This window comes from Tubulanus polymorphus, chromosome 5 (genome assembly GCF_964204645.1).
Source record: "Tubulanus polymorphus chromosome 5, tnTubPoly1.2, whole genome shotgun sequence".
Lineage (NCBI taxonomy): Eukaryota > Metazoa > Nemertea > Palaeonemertea > Tubulaniformes > Tubulanidae > Tubulanus > Tubulanus polymorphus.
Genome location: NC_134029.1, coordinates 4,750,584 through 4,768,189, shown reverse-complemented (window position 1 = coordinate 4,768,189; position 17,606 = coordinate 4,750,584). Strand labels below are relative to the sequence as shown.

Sequence of the window (17,606 nt, the reverse complement as noted above, 5' to 3'; positions counted from 1 at the left end):
AGGGAGAGGGACACTTACCTCTCAAGTACTGATCACTTTCCTTCCAGTGAGTATTCATCGGGTGTCTGAACTGATAGAAATTCATCACTTCCGGAGTCAACGTCATTTTCTCCGGCAAATCGAACAGATTCTTATAATCGGGAGTCGTCCATCTACCGGTCATCGGGTCGTACAATCTGTGTCCGAGGAATATCAAATTCGTCTCGGGATCGTAAACGCCACCCTGGAAACCGAACGGGAAATCGAACGTCGGTTTCGTGTCGGACTGAATCAAACCGAACGGCGAATATGTGACTGTCTTCATCGCCTGACCGACTGAGTTATAAATGACTAGAGTCGAGCCCATCGGATCTTTAGCCACGTAGTAGAAACTGTTATCGCGTTCCATCGAGAACAGCCGGCCGCTCGAATCGTAAAACATCAACGTTATCTCGTTCTTCTGGTGGTTATACGTATGCGTTATACGATCGCGATGCATTACGTCGCCGTAGTAATATTGCATGATGTTCGTAGCGTCGGCTTTACGGGCGATCAGACGTCCCAGTCCGTCGTAGTAATACCAGATCTCGTATTCGCCCGGTTTTTTCGCCTGCGTTATCTGCGCCAACGAGTTATAGGCGAACTTCTCTTTACCGCGCTGAATCAGGAAACCGTCCTTGTCGAATTTATACCCCGTCTGTCCGAGCGAGACGATCTGATTGCGGGCGTTGAACGCGATTTGCATCGTATGTCCGCCCTGAGTAATAGACTTCAGATTACTGTTGGCGTCGTAGCTATATTTCCACGACGACACGTGGTCTATCTTCACGTTTACGACGTTGTTATCGATGTCATATTCGTACTCGAACGTGCGCGTGTCGGTGTCGCCGATGCGTCGACGCCATTTGTGAATTCGATTGCGTTTATCGTAGGTGAGCTGTAGCGTGTAAACCACGCGGTTATTGAACTTGTATCTCATATCGTCCAGCCGTCCGTACGCGTCGAAAGCTCGCGATATCTCCACATTGATGTCGCGGATAATCTGCTTATCGGCGGCCGGGTAGTTGAAATTGAAAGATTTGATCTTTTCCAAGCGACCGTTGTTATTGCTGTACGTGCTGTTCACCGGCCGGAAATGGTGCGTACCGATTTGACTCTCGAGTGAAATCACGCGGAAGTTACGATCGTACTGGTAAATAAATCGTCCCGATAAGAATTTACTGTTCGCCTGCTCCAACTTGACGATCTGCTCTTTCACCAGCGAGGACATCGGTTTGTATTCGACCTGGGAGTTGTACTGCTGTTGCCGGTTGGTGAGATTTATGTGCGCCATATTGCCGGCGTTATCGTAGTTGTGCACGACATCCGACTGGTCGAATATCACTTTATAGAGACGCGATTGGTCGTCGTAGCGATACAGAACGCGGCGCATTTGACTCGGGTAGAATACGTTGATCAGTTTGCCGTGGCCGTTGTAATCGTTGATGAAATGACTGCTCAATTTCGGAGGTGTGTAGATGTATCGATGGTAGCCCATCGTCGATAGAGTTCGGAAGTTGTGTCGGCCCAATCCGGGAGTGATCACTTGCGTTAAACTGCCTCGGTTGTCGTACAGGAGCAGGTATTGTTTGCCGCTCGGGAGTATCACATCAGAAGGCTGAAAATATAACAAACGAGAATTTTGAGATAAATGAAATGAATTAAGGACCCATTAGTTCGGTTGGCTTCCTATAATCCTATAAAAGATGATATGTAAAAGGAATTGGGAAAGACGCAGTTTGTTCTCTAGCAATCCAAAACCGAACCAGCAGTCTACTCTATTGGTACGAGTTACTTCACGGTCCACGATGAAGAATGCGACTCGACAAAAAGCAGCAAGTCGCATATTTTGATTACAAGTTACCTTATTTTGTCCTCTGTAGATGTACCGGTAGATCGCGTTGGCGCCTATTTGTCGTTGTTTCAGACGACTTCGTTCGTCGTAGAGGTACATCTCCATCAACTCTCCGCGTTTCCAGCCGGTGATCGCGCCGTGATGGCTGTACGATAGATTTACAGGTTTGAAGTGGGTCGACGGCACGAACGCCGTCGGCTGCCCGGCGTCGTTGTATATGACCTTCAATATCTCGTTCTTGTCCTTGTCGTGAACGGTTTCGTAATTCTCGGGAACGTTGTACGCAATCGTCAGTAGGTTTTCACCATTTATCTGCAATTCAGATGGAACATTTTCAAAATTCCCGTTTAAAATCAGAACCTACTAGGCTGTGATCGAGCGATGGTCCATGCTTGTTACTAACGACGTGCTTTGTTTATAGAATTGAGAGTTTTATTTTCAGAATATTTATAGAACATAATGCTCAAATCAGTAGAAGCATGGTTTTGCATAACAATTTTTAAACAGAGCTTGATTTTGACAGCTTAAAGTAAATGAATTTTAAGAATTTCAATTTTTTTATTGTATTCAACATATTTTGATAAGTGGTAAATTGCACGTGAATTTAATATCATTGTATTTGATTGGACGAACATGGTATATATTGTATATCTCAGGACACAAGATATCAACACTGTTTATTAATATATAAAACACGAATTAATATTCAATCTCAGGGTGAGACTTTGCTTACATTAGTCTGCAAACCCCAGATATTGGAAACGTAACGAGGACATCGTAATAATGAGTCACAGGACATTTTGATTGAATCAATTAAAGCAATTAACATGCCAGATACTATTAGATATCTCGGGAATTTTGGGGGTGCGTTTTTTCATTGGGTTGTGACTGTTGAGGTATTTTAGTGTACTCTTTTAGTTTAGTCAAAAGAGAGATAGATTGATTATAACAGTTCTCGATGTCAGTGTTTTTGAATGGAGAGATACATAAGCTGTAAGGGCTACAGGTTGGACGATCGCCATGCTAAGTGTATATATTATGATACATTTGTAGGCTTCGTTGCGTAATAGTATTGGCTACCTCTAGGTCCCAGTCTCCGCACACATGCACATTACACCGATGCATCTTTTGCATCAACTTTTCTCTATACATCGCTTCAACACTGACCTCAAGACTGAAACTTTTCAGTCAATAAAACACGTAGAGAGTATAGAAACTGTTTCTACTATTTAAGAAATAAGTAAATGTCATGCTTTCGTTCATGCATTCTGCTTTTCCGCCAAGGTTAATTTCGATTAAAACTGCAATTTCAATTTGTTAGTCATCCAACTTCACAAAGAAATATCAATCTTCTTATTGTTTTGCCACAATTTGGATTTGAAACGGAAGTTTAAAAAAGATAATCCAAAACGTTCCCAAATGTGACTAGTCTAGGTCAGATCTCGATCATGCAGTTAGTTGTAATCAATCAAAACTGTGCTTTTGAGGTAAGGAAGGGTTCAGGTTCAAGCACTATGCCACTAGAGGGCAGCACAAAGGTCGCATATGAAGCCAAGTCAAAATACTTATCATCAGTGAAGGAATCCACTACTATCCGATTTTGAGGGTACCTACGATTAAGGGGGGCCTAGCCGGCGGTTGGTAAAATCGGTACTACGAGTGTGCGAAGCGAGTGTCAGACACTCATCACAAAATAGAGCGTTACCTGGCACTAAACAAAATGAGTGTCCGGAACAACACTTAGATTTTAACTAACTAAACCGTGAATGTTCGATGCTCATTGCAACATAAGTGAGTGAGAATCTACGACGCTTTAATAATAATAATGATAATGATAACAATAAGGAATTTCTACCCTATTTTACCCAGAAAGATTGGGAGCATTATAAAATCTTACTTACTCGTAGTACACGTTTTGGTTGTTTGACCTACACATGTATACATTATGCAAATTAAATGCAAATTATGCACACTTTTTAGTAGCCGATTCCAGATTCCAGTTGAGTAACGCCACGTTAGCTCAATGGATCTGTCGGATTATATCTTCGCGTCAAAGTTATCAGATATGATTTTTATTTATTTTATAAAGATAAACATCATCAAAGTGCCGACAGAAATTTAGGAATTTTTAACTAGTTAATGTCAGACGACAGATATAAAAGAAAATGTTGTCCTTATGTCTGAAAGTAGATTAGTCGATATTACAGCGCTAAAGGTATGATCGTTTTGAGAAGGCGAAAGTTTAGAGCAAGATTTTGGTATCGATTTATCGAGAGAGGTGTTCCGAAATACTATCGTATTTCTTCGAGAAAAGGCGATATTTATCAAGCAAGCCACGTTTTCGTTGCAAAGTACAAAGACGTAAGAATACAAGATGTTAAACCTAAATAAGTGAAAAATGTGCTAAACACGTTTTGTGGTGCGAGAATAAAATTTGGCCAAAAATTATTGTATATAAAGATATATGAGACTGATTTAACAAATGAAAACTGAAAAACGCGTATGAAATCGAAAATGTCACAGCTCAGAAGTTGCCCACGTTGCCCCGATGGATGATGACATCTAATCGTTGAAAGATAGAGGGCGGATATTGGTTCTATTTCCAATAAGGGCTAGTACATCCATCAGGGTTGTGGGCATTGAAAACAGACATAAGGACAACAATGAAGAGAATAGATTCAGAGCGCTAAGGCTGCCGTGGAGGTGGTGTGGTGGGTATAGGGTAAACGTACCATAAGGATCTTTCCATTGTAGCCTATCTCATGCATGTCAAGGTCATCTGTAAGTGCATCGATGTTAGAATCGGCATGCCAAGACGAGGAGGCTTGTCGTTTTACCCGCATCACGCGACCGAACGTGTCAAAACGTTTAACCCTCGTACGCTCGCGACGTATGTAATAACGCCACTGTAACCGATGCACGATGTGTTGCGGCATGATGATCTTGCGTCGCAGGTGTATGGGATGCTCGGAGCTGAGCAGCGGGTGCGGACTAGTCTCGATCGTGACGGCCATCTCGGTCGGATACTCGATCACCAGCGATCCGTCCGGCGTGTACGTTATCTTCGCTTTGGCTCCTGTAAAACAATAACGAATATAAGCTCGATGTTAACACGTGGATGCTACAACTAGAGAACTGGGTTTCCATGAAAATGATCGCTCTCGAGTAAATGCGATGTAGACTAATCACCGAGATACAACGCCTAGTCTAAAGTGTTAATACAGAACGATTACCGTTAGATTAGTTACCATGGAAATTGGATTGATTTTTGGGAAGTGTAATTAGAAACAATTTATTCTCATCATTTCATCAGCTGAGGTTTTATTTTCCAGGGTTTAGGATACATAGGAAATATAATCACTAATGGAGTACGGTATTTGCGTAATGATGGAAGGTATGAATGGGAGTTAAGTAAGTGTTGATCGATAGGAGATAGAGAGAAAGACAGGGAAATATAAGAAGCCGAGAAGTAAAGATTGAATTCTTATCTTTAAAACCATTTTAGCCGAAGAATAAAAAACCTGATGAACTCAAAATAAAAGATGAAAGAAGATCTCGAAGCAGCATTGCTTGTAAAGCTAATGATGTTCTTTCGTTTGAAATTTGTCTTACGTTTTTACTCTTCGTATTCTCGATAAGGGATCGCAGTGGCGGGGTTCTCTATTTCAGGATACATAATTCATTTGATTTACATTCCTTTTATAGTGGAATAACCACAGTATTGCATCTATCACGTGTACGACTGAACTATTATAGACGTATAAATAGCAGGATTGTGAATTCACTAAAATCTACGGTGGCGGTAAAAAAAAAAATAAAACAACATCACGACGGAGTGCGCGAACATCATAGTACAAATCACACACAAACCAGTAAATAGCAGCAGCAAAACGGACAAACACGATATAGCCAATTTCGTAAAAAGTGGAATATCTAATCTCAGTTTATATCTTTAATCTATCATTCATCGTCTATGCATCAATAGTGATATAATAGTGATATTTTGTTCATATCACAGGTGTTTTAGGTTAAGTAATTTTAAAGAGAATGTTTAGACTTTCACCGTATCAAGCATATTTATCTATACGTTATATACATATTTACTTCATAAGAACGTTTAGTGAAGGGAAGAAAGTGTACAGAATAGAATATAGAATTTGATAGATTTTAAAGAGAATGGATAGATGGGAAACCAAATCAAACATTCGAGAAGAAAGGTCAACACAGTTCAGATCATTTTAAGTCCCGTTTCTTGTGGTCTTTATCCAATACTTCAATTTCAATGATTGTTTAACGTTTATTTCAAAAGTTCTTCTTTTCTGTGACAGAAGAACGGAATTCCGATATTACGAAATCAACCAAGCCATCAGCGTTATCGACTCGAGTGATTTAAGAGACAAATAAAGGCTGAACTAATCTATCGAAGAGAAAGAAACCTATTCTATATAAATACATCGTATTTGTTAACCTACTCACCATGTATGGGTGAGGTTAGACCTTCGGGGACTGGAGAAAGAGCAATACAATAATGTCTGTCAGTAATAAACAGATATATAATGTACACACACAATACACAAACGCGTAATGTTAAAATCCTTGTCTTTGTAAGTAAACAAGATGTAACAACTAAACAAGCTTTCTAGTTGTCGACAAGCAAGCTTATATCACCATCGGATGTGGCATTTGTCGTTAAATCGACATTTGGTAATTCAAATCAATTGCCAATAAGAAGCGTCAAAAGTGTGCAAACCAAATGAAACGACCGCCAATACGTTTTCTAACTTTTTGTTGATACTCGTTTCAATTACTTTCAATGTACGTCGCTAGATGGCAAAATGATTTTCCGGCAGTCCAAACATTTTTCTGGCCACATTCAAACGCGGCGCCCTCTGAACACAGTGGTATAGGCTTGCTTCGCGAGGTGTTATTATTCAAGAATATGAACATGCATTTTTGCACCATGCCTCGTAGAAAATTGACCGACTAAAAATATCAATAATATTCCTGCTTTCATGCAGCGAGAAGTCAATAAATAATTCATCAAAGAGTCAATCTATGAAAACTTGTTCATGCTCGTTGTACTTGTAAATTTGTTTCGATGTAAATGCATTTGTTCAGTTAATTATTTAATAGTAGTTTAAGTCTGCAGGCTTCTCCATGAGAACGGCTTAGGTTGACTTAGTGTACCATTTCATTCTATAAATCAGAAATGAATCAAGAAGTCCCACAAAATAATTTCATATGATAAAATCTATTAAAATGAAACCACAACGTTTCGGCTGTTCACTAGCAAATTCTAATGTCGGACTTTTGATTCATCTACAATTAACACGGATTAGAGTGTTTTATTCGACTACTGAATCAGAAATGGTCTCCGAATCTGCTAATCTAAGTTTACGTGCGAACCAAAGCCAGTGTATATTCCAGATTGAAATTGCGGAGGCAGTGAATGCACTTTTCGAAAGGACCTTATAATTCAAAAGCAGACTGGGATAAAAGCGCCAATCATACGAAGATAGCCATTCAAAGGCATCCTCGAATCAATTCATCGAAATCAATGTATTTGAATCAGTTCAGGGATGATTAGTATTGATTGTCGACTGATTGAAGTCTCTATCGTAAATGGTTCCTTCGTTGAAAAAAACTATATTATATTCACGTAACTTTATGAAATTCAGTGTTTGAGAGAAATTTGTGTCATTTGCTTGAATTTTGCTGGCGCGGAAGTGAGTCTTAACTTGTTAAAGACGAAGCACAGCTATAAGAATTGCGATGTTACTTTTTAGAACATTCATATCAATCGTCAGACTGCATGCATTATATCTGACTAGATATCTCGATAATGATATATTTGGGAACCACTCAGATAGAGATATAAGATTGAGATAAAGCTATAGGAACTTGCCATGGAGAATCGAAAGCATATTTCCATTGGTGGCCATGGTAACATCTGTTTTGTCGTCTGTTTTGACGTGTACAACAGCACCTGTTGTGTCGACATCAGTCTCGATACTGATGATCTCGCCGGTCGGTTGGATGGCTCTGGTCAGGCGCCCGTTCGTGTCGTACGTGTAGAAATAGGTCAAACCGCTGCTAGTGTGTTTCGTCTCCAGTAAACCGGTATTCTGCACGTACGTGAACGACACCGTGAAATTGTCCGGATTCATGAACCGAACCAAACGGGCCAAATTGTCCATCTTCAGATTGCAAATCAAGCCGTTCGGGGACCGAATCTCTTTGGCGAATGTCGTGTAGTCTCTGATGATGGTGATTTGGTTATTGCCGGCGCCTCTTACTGATGTCAGCTTCCCGTAAAATGAATTAACGGAATACGTAAAATTATACATGTACTGTCCGGTGATGATGTTCTTCGAGTAGAGATGTTGCCCGTAACGGTTGAAAATGTAAAGTTCTTGAGTTTCCGGCGACAGAACCTCGTACTGCCTCATCGCGTTTTGTTTGGGTAGAATCGACATGACGGAGTGCACGCGCAGGTTACCCATATCCGATATGTGTAAAACGCTATCGGGAGTGACCGAGACGGACGTCGGGTTGCTCAACAACGCCTGTGAGGCGACGATCTCTTTCGGGTCGAAGCATCGACAGTTACTCTGCGAGCAATCGCATTTCGGTTTGGCCCCGACGTGGTGATAGATTTTACCGTCGGTCGTCACGACTCGGATGCGGTTGATGTATTTCTTATCGCTCTCGACGATGTACAGATCGCCGTTCGGCGCGAACGCGATGTGTTGGGGATGATCGAGCACGACATCCGTGGCGTACTGGGTCAGTTCGTCATCTTCGAGGAAATTCGGCCGAGTTTGATTGTTTCGAGGAGGACAGTGTATCGCCCGACCAGCTACAACGATCACTTTACTATCGTGCGTCAGTTTCAGGACCATATCGTTATCCAGAACATGCACCGTGTCATCTAGCGGATTCACCGCTAAAGCTGTCGGCCATTTCAACGTTGTCTGTACAAAGAAAATAGGTTTTAATTTCAAAATATACCCACTTTAACGACGAACCAATGATAAATATGCTAATTAGAATAGAATTCTTTACCTCTTCGAATGAAATAGCCTCGTGACAGGGCAGCGGACGCCATGCTCCCGGCTGCTCCTGATGACCGATGATAGTATGAATGACGTTGTCTTTGGTAACAGTGCGAATGTTCGAACCATCGGCAAAATAGACGATTCCATCTTTGTTGATTGCGATTCCTGCGAAAATCAAACGAAAGCGCTTAAGATAAAGCAATATACTTCTCACTTAACAGTATCGAAATTCATAAGCGTGGAAGGTAAAACGACTGTCAACTAAACGAAAGCAAAAATCAATGATTACCTTTCGGATAGAGGAGCTTTGCGTTGACGGAATTGGATCCATCTCCGCAACGATCTCTTTCTCCCGGGACGCACGTTTCTCCCGTTCCAGCGATGACCTCGTAATTGTGCTCCAAATCGCGAACAGCTCCCATCGTCTTGACGCGGATAACGCGGTGGTTTTGGAAGTCGGAGATATAAAGCTTGCCGTTCAACGGACTAACGGTCATATAGTATTTGTAGGAGGACGATACCGTACTAAAATAATCAGAAAATGGATAAAATTATTTCAACGCATTGGCACATTTTCCCTAAATCCTCCCGTGGATCGTATTCTATTCATCTAGGCCTTCTTCACTTACCCCATCTGCAAAATGTTCATAACTGTTTGACGACTGGACAACAGTTTTCGGATGAAATTCGAATCGCCCACGTACAAACTTCCATCGAGACCGCTGGCCAGTGCAACTGGAGCTAATAGTCGGTTACCCTCGGGAGGCCCGTTACAATTCTTACATTCAGGTTTACGTCGACGCCCGTTGCCGAGTACGGTGACAATTTTCTTCGGTTTTTCTTTCAAATAAATGTTAGTTCCGTCGCCTTTATGCAGGATTCCTACAATGATTTCGAAGCACAAGATATAGACAAGTTGCGAGTTTTTCATCGAATGATAAGTCAAAGTAGCAGGCTTTCTGTGAAGAAATCTTGCTATATTTATGGCGAATATATCCAAATCTCTAGAGTTAGAAATAAAAGAACATTCAGTCTCGTTACTTTCTTACCTTCTTGGTAGTTGTACATGTGGTGTATATCTAAATTCCAGCCTCCGATATCGGAAGATGGCATGTCGTAACCGCTCATAGTCGCAGTCTGTGTCTCCCAGAATATATGATCGCAATCCTCGTATTTATAGCCGACAGCAACTACAAACATATAAACAAACCATAAATAGTATGTTAACCTACACTTAAACAATACATGAAACGTATGCAAATACTTTGATAACTATTTATTAGGTTTATAAATACATTTTCTTCTATATAAACAAGCAATATATCATTTCGTCGCTGCTTACCTCTGGCTGTGACGATTCCGTAAACTTTCTGATTATAAGCGTTCAGCCTTTCCCAGGCGAACTTGTACTTCAGTCCGGCGTCTGCCTCGAAGGTTTTCTCATAAGTCAGACCCTGTACTGCTATTCTCATGTAAACCACCGCCAGGGTCTCCGGTATTTTATCCGGGGTGAGTTGAATCATAATCGTCGACATATAACCCGAAGTTTCGCTGCTGTGGTAAACCAGGTGCACGTCGGTATCGGGCACTAGAATACTCTCTTGTAGAACTTGGGATTCGGGTATGAGGGCGCTTTTCGACGAACACGAACCGAGTTGCGTGTGCTCCCAGGTCGATAACACCAACGGCCGGACGGTGTAGTGGTCATGGTTGGCGCTCGGACAAGGTTGAATTTCGGTGGATTTATCCTCGACGAGGGACATCACGACCGTGTCCATGGTTATCAGCCGATTCCAGGGAACGGTCACCGTGGAACCTTTCGATTTGAACGGCTGACGAAGGAAGTTCAAGGTCACCGATCCGCCACCATTCACGAGTATATCGAATCTACAAATCACCAACAAGGTTTTTTGTGAATCGTAATTCCATCAAATAATATTTTTGTGTTATCAACATCATTATTAAGTTTTCTAACTTACAATCCTTGTTCTCTGGTAAGAGTGAAGCCATACAGCGGTTGAGTGAGGACGCTGACACGCACGCCAATTAGTGGGCTGCCATCCTTCGCAATAACTCGGCCTCGGATCACCGAAACTTGGCTGAAAATAAGCATCGATTCATCAGTCACAAGACAACTACAATCATCACATAAAGCATGAGATCGACTTATAAAGAATTAAAGGGAATTGAGACTAAAGACGAGAAAAAATGCCAGTAAACTTTTTTCTGGTAAAATATCCATTACATGTATTTGAAACAAGAGTTGTTGGGATGGATTTCTATTATGCAGTAGAGATCAAAGGCCGAAACATGGCTCATTGAAATTCTCTTATTCTGTTTGAAAGGTAATTTATTCCGCTCACCTTTCATTAAACGACGATCGCGTTGCGTAATTCTGCACGCTGTCGTCCTCGATCAAAAACTTCATTTTATCAAAGAACGAAGCCGTATTGCTCGGCGGCTGTTTGCGCAGTAGGATCTCCATCGGGTCCGGCGAGGTAACGCACTGAATGCTCTCTTTACAGGCGAACGTAACGCAACAGTCGGGATCAACGCAATCCGTCAAACCGTCTAAAATAACAAACAACAATTAAGAGCTAAAGCTAACAAGCAACAATGTCTTTACATTTCAAAACGATGACCTTTCCATGATCAAACCCTTGGGAACTTTTTCGAATGAAAATCACCGCGGTGTCACTTTACTTTCCGGGTAGATGTTCTCTACACTAATGCGATCAAAGATGAGATTTGAGTTTCAAAGTTCATTTATTTAGGTTAGCTAATGAACCGTGTCCCTCGCGGTTGGACAAAGAACAGCAGTTTCAAAAGAAATTTTGTTTAGAGTTTTTTTTACCTAAGTCATTATCAACGCTATCGCCGCATTGGGTTTCCATTGCGACGTTGCAGGCAGTGCCCTTCCAACCACTTTGGCAGCTACATCGCCAGCCATCTTGAAATCGTTGACATGTACCGTGATTGTTGCACGCGTTAGGACAACCATCTGTAAATAGAATGAAATATAATCTTTTAAAAGTTTTCTTTCCCCACTAACAAAACTCTCGAAAATTTGCCACCAGGTAAAATCAATTCCTAACTCCACCCAATTGATATCTAGAATATCATAAACATTCGAAATATCGATAATTCGCGGAAATATCAAAGAATCGTGAAATTAACGCTGACATTTACCGAGCTTAGATATCAAGCCCGGTAGCGATTTCATTTAGAAGTTACGATATTTGCCAAGTAACTAAACGGAAAATGTAGATCATTTCTATTTGATCGTCGAAAAATTGTGCAGTAAGCGGAAAATACAAATCGCGCTCAAAACAAAAACAGGCTAAAAACACGCGAAGCAAATCTAGTTTTTCAAACACACACGGTGCAACGAATCGGCAACTTGTTGATTGTGTCCTAAGGTCACGAGAATGGCTTTCATCGTCTTATAAATCTATGACGACTGAATTCGAAAAATAAGAACGTTCTACTACACAGTAAAAGCTTACCACTAACCCAAATACGGTACTTGTACCGTATTTAACGTATACATCTAAACACAGCCTAGAGCTAGAGCTAAAAATAGGAGTACATTTCATTGCATTAAACTGACTCTTTAATCCAGCAACTGTTGAGTTGAAGTGCCCTTAGTTCGTACAGCTCTTTATCCACTTAATCCAACGGAATTAAAGCTAATCTTTTCACGCAATGAAACGTACTCCCGAGCATGCTTCAAGCGTAGACATCGAGAGCAGTAAAGAAAAAAAAATTCGACAAAAAAAAATTTCAGGTGCGCTGAAACAAAATGTGCAATTGTTACCATGGAGATTGAAATTAGAAGAATTACCTCCTGTAGTCCGGATAAGCAAGTAGAATAAGAAACACTTAATGAATGCTGAAACAATGTTTTATTAAGCCACTGCGAGTAATAAACGCGACCAAAGAAGAGTCAGGTCTCATCAGTAAAATGCTCATAGACTGACTGTACGGGAGCGATAGGGGGATACTTGCAGCAAATGACCCAAACTAACAACAGTTTCATGACGCCTAGAATCTGTACCGCCAGAAAGTGGCAAACTCCATCCGCAATAATTTTCTATCTGCCTATAAACATTTGAACATGCGTAGAATATATTTTTCAATTGTTTTTCAGACGCGACTCGGCCGAATTGCTAACGGCTGTTCATTGGTAATTCATTACTTTCAGTAATTTCATAAGGCTTTGATGAGCGATCATTAAAGAACGAAACCTTGTTTACCGAAGGGCGTAACTACATTTTGTAAATAATTTCCCGGCCTAAAGGCTGTTTGAAGTTTGAACGTGTTTGCGCGTTGCATATTGACAAAATGCGTCGATAAACGAGTTTTTTTCGTCTCTTTTTAAAAATCAAACCATAATTTTCCATCGAAATGAATGATAATTATCGTAAAAACAATTTAATGTTTATTTATATAAACGGCGCTTAAAATCAAATAATCGTTGTTCTGGCGAAGTGGCCATTGATTTAGATGAAGCTATATAGTCATCCATTTTATCAAAGGGTGGATCCGAATTTCTATCGTCGAAAAGGTAGTGACAGTGAGACAGCTTAAGTCAACGATAGTAGTTTAGGAGACCCCGCAGTACTACTAACGATATCTAAACAAAATGTTTCAAAGCAGTTTCGAAGCCAGAATTGCGAAGCCGGAATTCCTTGGACAGAAATCAAAAACAGATTTTACATATTCGAACGAGGTTTCGACTAGATTTTTAAAAAGCAAGTTTTCGTACGTTTAAGCTGGGTCTACGGGGAACTGGGCCGCGGTAAAAGCGTCGTAAACGTTCGCCTTAAATCGCTACGTGCAGCTGGCTGTGAATCTAAATCGCGCGATGTTTCGTTTAACAAACATTATTTTATGTCTGCTGCATTCGTCGGCGTTTTATGCCTAATCGAGTTGATTCAACAGGTAGATCAGATCTCGCATGCGCCGAGCCATTAGACCGCGTTAAATTCAATAGTCCCCAGTGCACAGCCATTAAGCCAATATCATTTCCTCGCTTCGGGCGAAAGTCGAAAAAAATATGTAGCGATATTACGCGCGCTCGCTGAGCTAGGTGAAAGCTATTAACGCCTGATAACTCCAGACTGTTCTCAGATATCAGACATAACGATGAAATATCAATCATAACCGTATACGCTTGTAATGGATATCGGTTTTATGGATCGCTATTGAGATTCGTCGGTAACATGAGAAACGCGCGGAGTTCGTCCGTTAGTTCAAATCGATGTTTGATTCCGAGGTCACGGGGGAAAATGAAACGTGATTCTATTTCGTGCAAATATTATGGGCGCGTAAAAATCGAAAATCGAACTAGCGAACGATAGATAATATTCACTAAATCAATCTAACCACACATGTAAATCGAAAAGAAATAATAGCAGTTTTTTGATGCGTGTTAGTATATCGACGTTAACTATTGGGTCTGGAATTACTATAGTCGAATTAGACGCGAAAAGATAACTTACCGAGTGAACAGTGTTTTCCATTCCAGCCCAGGTCGCAAACGCAAGTTCCGTTGTCGCAGAAACCGTGGTTGTAACACCGACGATCGCAGGTCAACTGATCGCACAGCGCTCCGGACCAACCCTCGTCGCATTGACAGCGGCGACTTTCGCAATTTCCGTGCACGCACTCCAACAAACAAACCTCTGTAGAAATACAATACAAAATAGAAATACAATAAATCCCGTGTGAAGTCGGATAAATGAAATTGCAGTAAACTGTGTGTTAGTCAGATCGGTGTAAGTCAGAGGAAAATGTTGGGTCAGGTTTTTCATCTCATTTCCAAATTAAGTTGAGTTATGTCCTTGAGTCGGATTTTATCGTAACATTTTTATTTTCCAAATGATCAAAGGATTGTGAAAAACCACTAGCTGCTGGGAGGCACGTTATGATATGTATCACAATAGGTAGAGAGACATGTAGTAGGCTTCCTCTCTCCCCAGTCTCATAAGGCAACTCGAAACATGAAAGATTGAGCTGTTCCTCCTTGAAGCCACAGCTTTAATTCAAAAGCTTGAAATCCGATATTTTCCGAGTCGGAGCAAAATCCTTCAGTCTCAAAGCACGGTTTTTACTGCATTTGAAAAAATTACGATTTCCTCATTACTAAACGTAGGCCTGTACAGTACCTTCTTCGCATTCCGAGCCGGTCCATCCTTTGTCGCAGACGCACTTCTTCGATTCTTTATCGAACTGACCGTGATCGGAACAGTTCCGATGGCAAACGGCCGTCGAGACGACTTGCACCTCTTTCGTTTCGCAATCCTGACCTTTCCAGCCTTTGAAACATTTGCACCGGCCACCGATACACATGCCGTGATTCGAACAGTTCGGCATCAAACAATCGACTATTTTGTTAAAGTAGAGATGAAAGAAGCGTATAAGATTTCAGAACAATCAGAATGCATTCACGTACAAAGCAAGCAACATCTTCTCTAGTTTATCTAAGCTTCAAATAACAATAAGAGGATTCTCGTGTATATTTACGTTTCAATTCATTTTTATCATTATCCTAATAATAATTCTTATAACATGACGACTGAACAAAGAACATTATTAGGTCAATGTTTGCGAGAGATGCAACTTGTTGCTCAGAAGGTGTTCTCGCTTTTGGCATTTTATTTTTCGTAGAAAATCCGTATTTTTGATAGAGGAAAACTGGGTTACCTTCTTCGCAGTCTTTGCCTTTGAATCCCGGTGAACAGACGCATTTTCCCTTTTCGCAGACGCCGTTGCCGTTACAGTTGGGAACCTCGCAACTATCGGCTGATGTCGAACATTCTTTACCCTTCCACCCGCTGAAACACTGACAGGCGCCTCGTACGTAGACACCATTACCAGTACAAAGGACCGGGCATGTCTCTGAAATATACATAAAGTGAATTCTATTTACAGTGTGATGATTCCAGAAATTTTCATTTTATAGACTATCTCTCAATAAAACAATGCTCAATCCTCACGATATCATATTTTCGATTGCGGATTTAATAATAGATATTCTCCGCTTGTTGATATCACGTTACGTGTCAATGTCAGATGAATACTTCCACTGATATGAAAACCTGCCGAGCCTCTCGAGTCTCAAGAGAATGACATGCTTTTCCGAGCTGACTATATTAAAGATATATCAGTTATAGTCCTTTTTAAAAGCAAAAAAGTGTTCCATTAACTAATGTTTCTTCGTCGCCAGTGACTCACACGGATTCAATCCGATTTCCCAGTTGACGGTTGAAACATGTCATTCGAAACTATTAAATATGCAGCCATCACCTTTGCGTCGCTGCCACCACCGCAGTGCCGTAATAAATGAAATTCAATTTTTTTCCAGAGCAGAACATAATACCAAAACACACGCTATATAGCAAAATGAATTACTGCCAAGTCATACTTAATGGAAACTGCGATTTCCTTTCGTATGCTATCGTATACAATGATTTAGATTGCAGACAAACAATAGGGGAGACATTTTTTTTTCAAATCGTGCTTACCTTGTGCACATTCCCAGCCAGCGTAACCAGGGAAACAATGACACTTATCGTCAATGCATTCTCCTTTGCCGTTACAGTTGTTTGGACAACTCGTATCAATTTTATCTGCAAAACAAAATCAAATAACGAAAAATTACTATACGATATTTTCTGTTTGATTTCGAGCGCGTTTCGATATATTTGTACAGTCTGGTGTGTCGCCGCTCGCGAAGGATCTGTACATGTATATCGTTTCAATAATGATATGGTATGCCCCGTATAGAATTTATTACAAAATTAATGAATAATCAGTAAAATGTAGGTAAAACACATTTTAGACATAACTGATGTAATAATCTCGGATGAAGCACCGCTTTGAAACAACAGTTAGCTTAAAAGATTAAATCTATTCTTAGAAAAAGGAAGAAAACATAGGAAAATCAATCTGGATATACCCTATACCCTAATCTATCTAGCAGTAGTTTGAATTTGGCAAATTTGTGAACTCGTCAGAGCAGGGGTGGATCATTATACCAATCGATTTCTACAAAAATAGAAAGTTTAGGTGATGCGTTCAAATAGATATCAGTTTTTTACCAGTGCTTTGACAGTTGCGAGGAAAAAAGATCGTCAAAAAGACTGCAGGGTACAACACGAGCGAACAGACTGATAGGTATACCTATATAGATCCAACCCTGCAGGAACGTTAAACATTCAACAGACACCAACAAACAACTTGAAGGTATGCGAATGTTTTTCAGGAAATAAGTCAATGAATGTCAACGAGATCGAACATTGAAATACGACAACTGATTTACATATGCAAATATATACAATATTGACATTTTATAATTCCATAATTACATGCATAAAGATTTTATGCTCTTTATAAATACGTATAAGGTTGTCATACCGATGATGTCGGTTTTATTGATTACGCATATTTTAAACGCCTGAAGAAAAATGTCAAAATCGGTCTACTCGATGAAATGAATTTCTGGAACGTTCTATATTGGAAATGCATTCCTATAACAAAGCGTATGTATAGTATTGAAGTAGTATCTAATATCTCTACTCGCGTCGGCGCAGTACATTAACATCCGCGCGAAACTAAAGCGAATCAAAAAAGTACTTGATTAGATAAAACGCGTTGATGCACTAACGCCA

The 17,606-nt window shown here is 40.5% G+C and overlaps 1 protein-coding gene across 1 annotated transcript in view; it reads right to left on the bottom strand.

The window, feature by feature from the left end:
* LOC141905403 (teneurin-m-like) overlaps positions 1-17,606 on the bottom strand; it is a 51,966-nt gene that overhangs the window by 4,298 nt on the left and 30,062 nt on the right. Inside the window, exons 9-25 of the mRNA XM_074794253.1 lie at positions 16,461-16,565; positions 15,640-15,834; positions 15,102-15,320; positions 14,436-14,618; positions 11,786-11,932; positions 11,295-11,502; positions 10,911-11,030; positions 10,274-10,818; positions 9,981-10,121; positions 9,561-9,813; positions 9,221-9,456; positions 8,939-9,096; positions 7,779-8,847; positions 4,606-4,949; positions 3,775-3,801; positions 1,883-2,185; positions 19-1,636 (exon numbers count right to left, since the gene is read on the bottom strand). Of these exons, the coding sequence (XP_074650354.1) occupies positions 19-1,636; positions 1,883-2,185; positions 3,775-3,801; positions 4,606-4,949; positions 7,779-8,847; positions 8,939-9,096; positions 9,221-9,456; positions 9,561-9,813; positions 9,981-10,121; positions 10,274-10,818; positions 10,911-11,030; positions 11,295-11,502; positions 11,786-11,932; positions 14,436-14,618; positions 15,102-15,320; positions 15,640-15,834; positions 16,461-16,565 (5,871 nt within the window). The remainder of the gene's footprint in view (positions 1-18; positions 1,637-1,882; positions 2,186-3,774; positions 3,802-4,605; positions 4,950-7,778; positions 8,848-8,938; positions 9,097-9,220; positions 9,457-9,560; positions 9,814-9,980; positions 10,122-10,273; positions 10,819-10,910; positions 11,031-11,294; positions 11,503-11,785; positions 11,933-14,435; positions 14,619-15,101; positions 15,321-15,639; positions 15,835-16,460; positions 16,566-17,606) is intronic.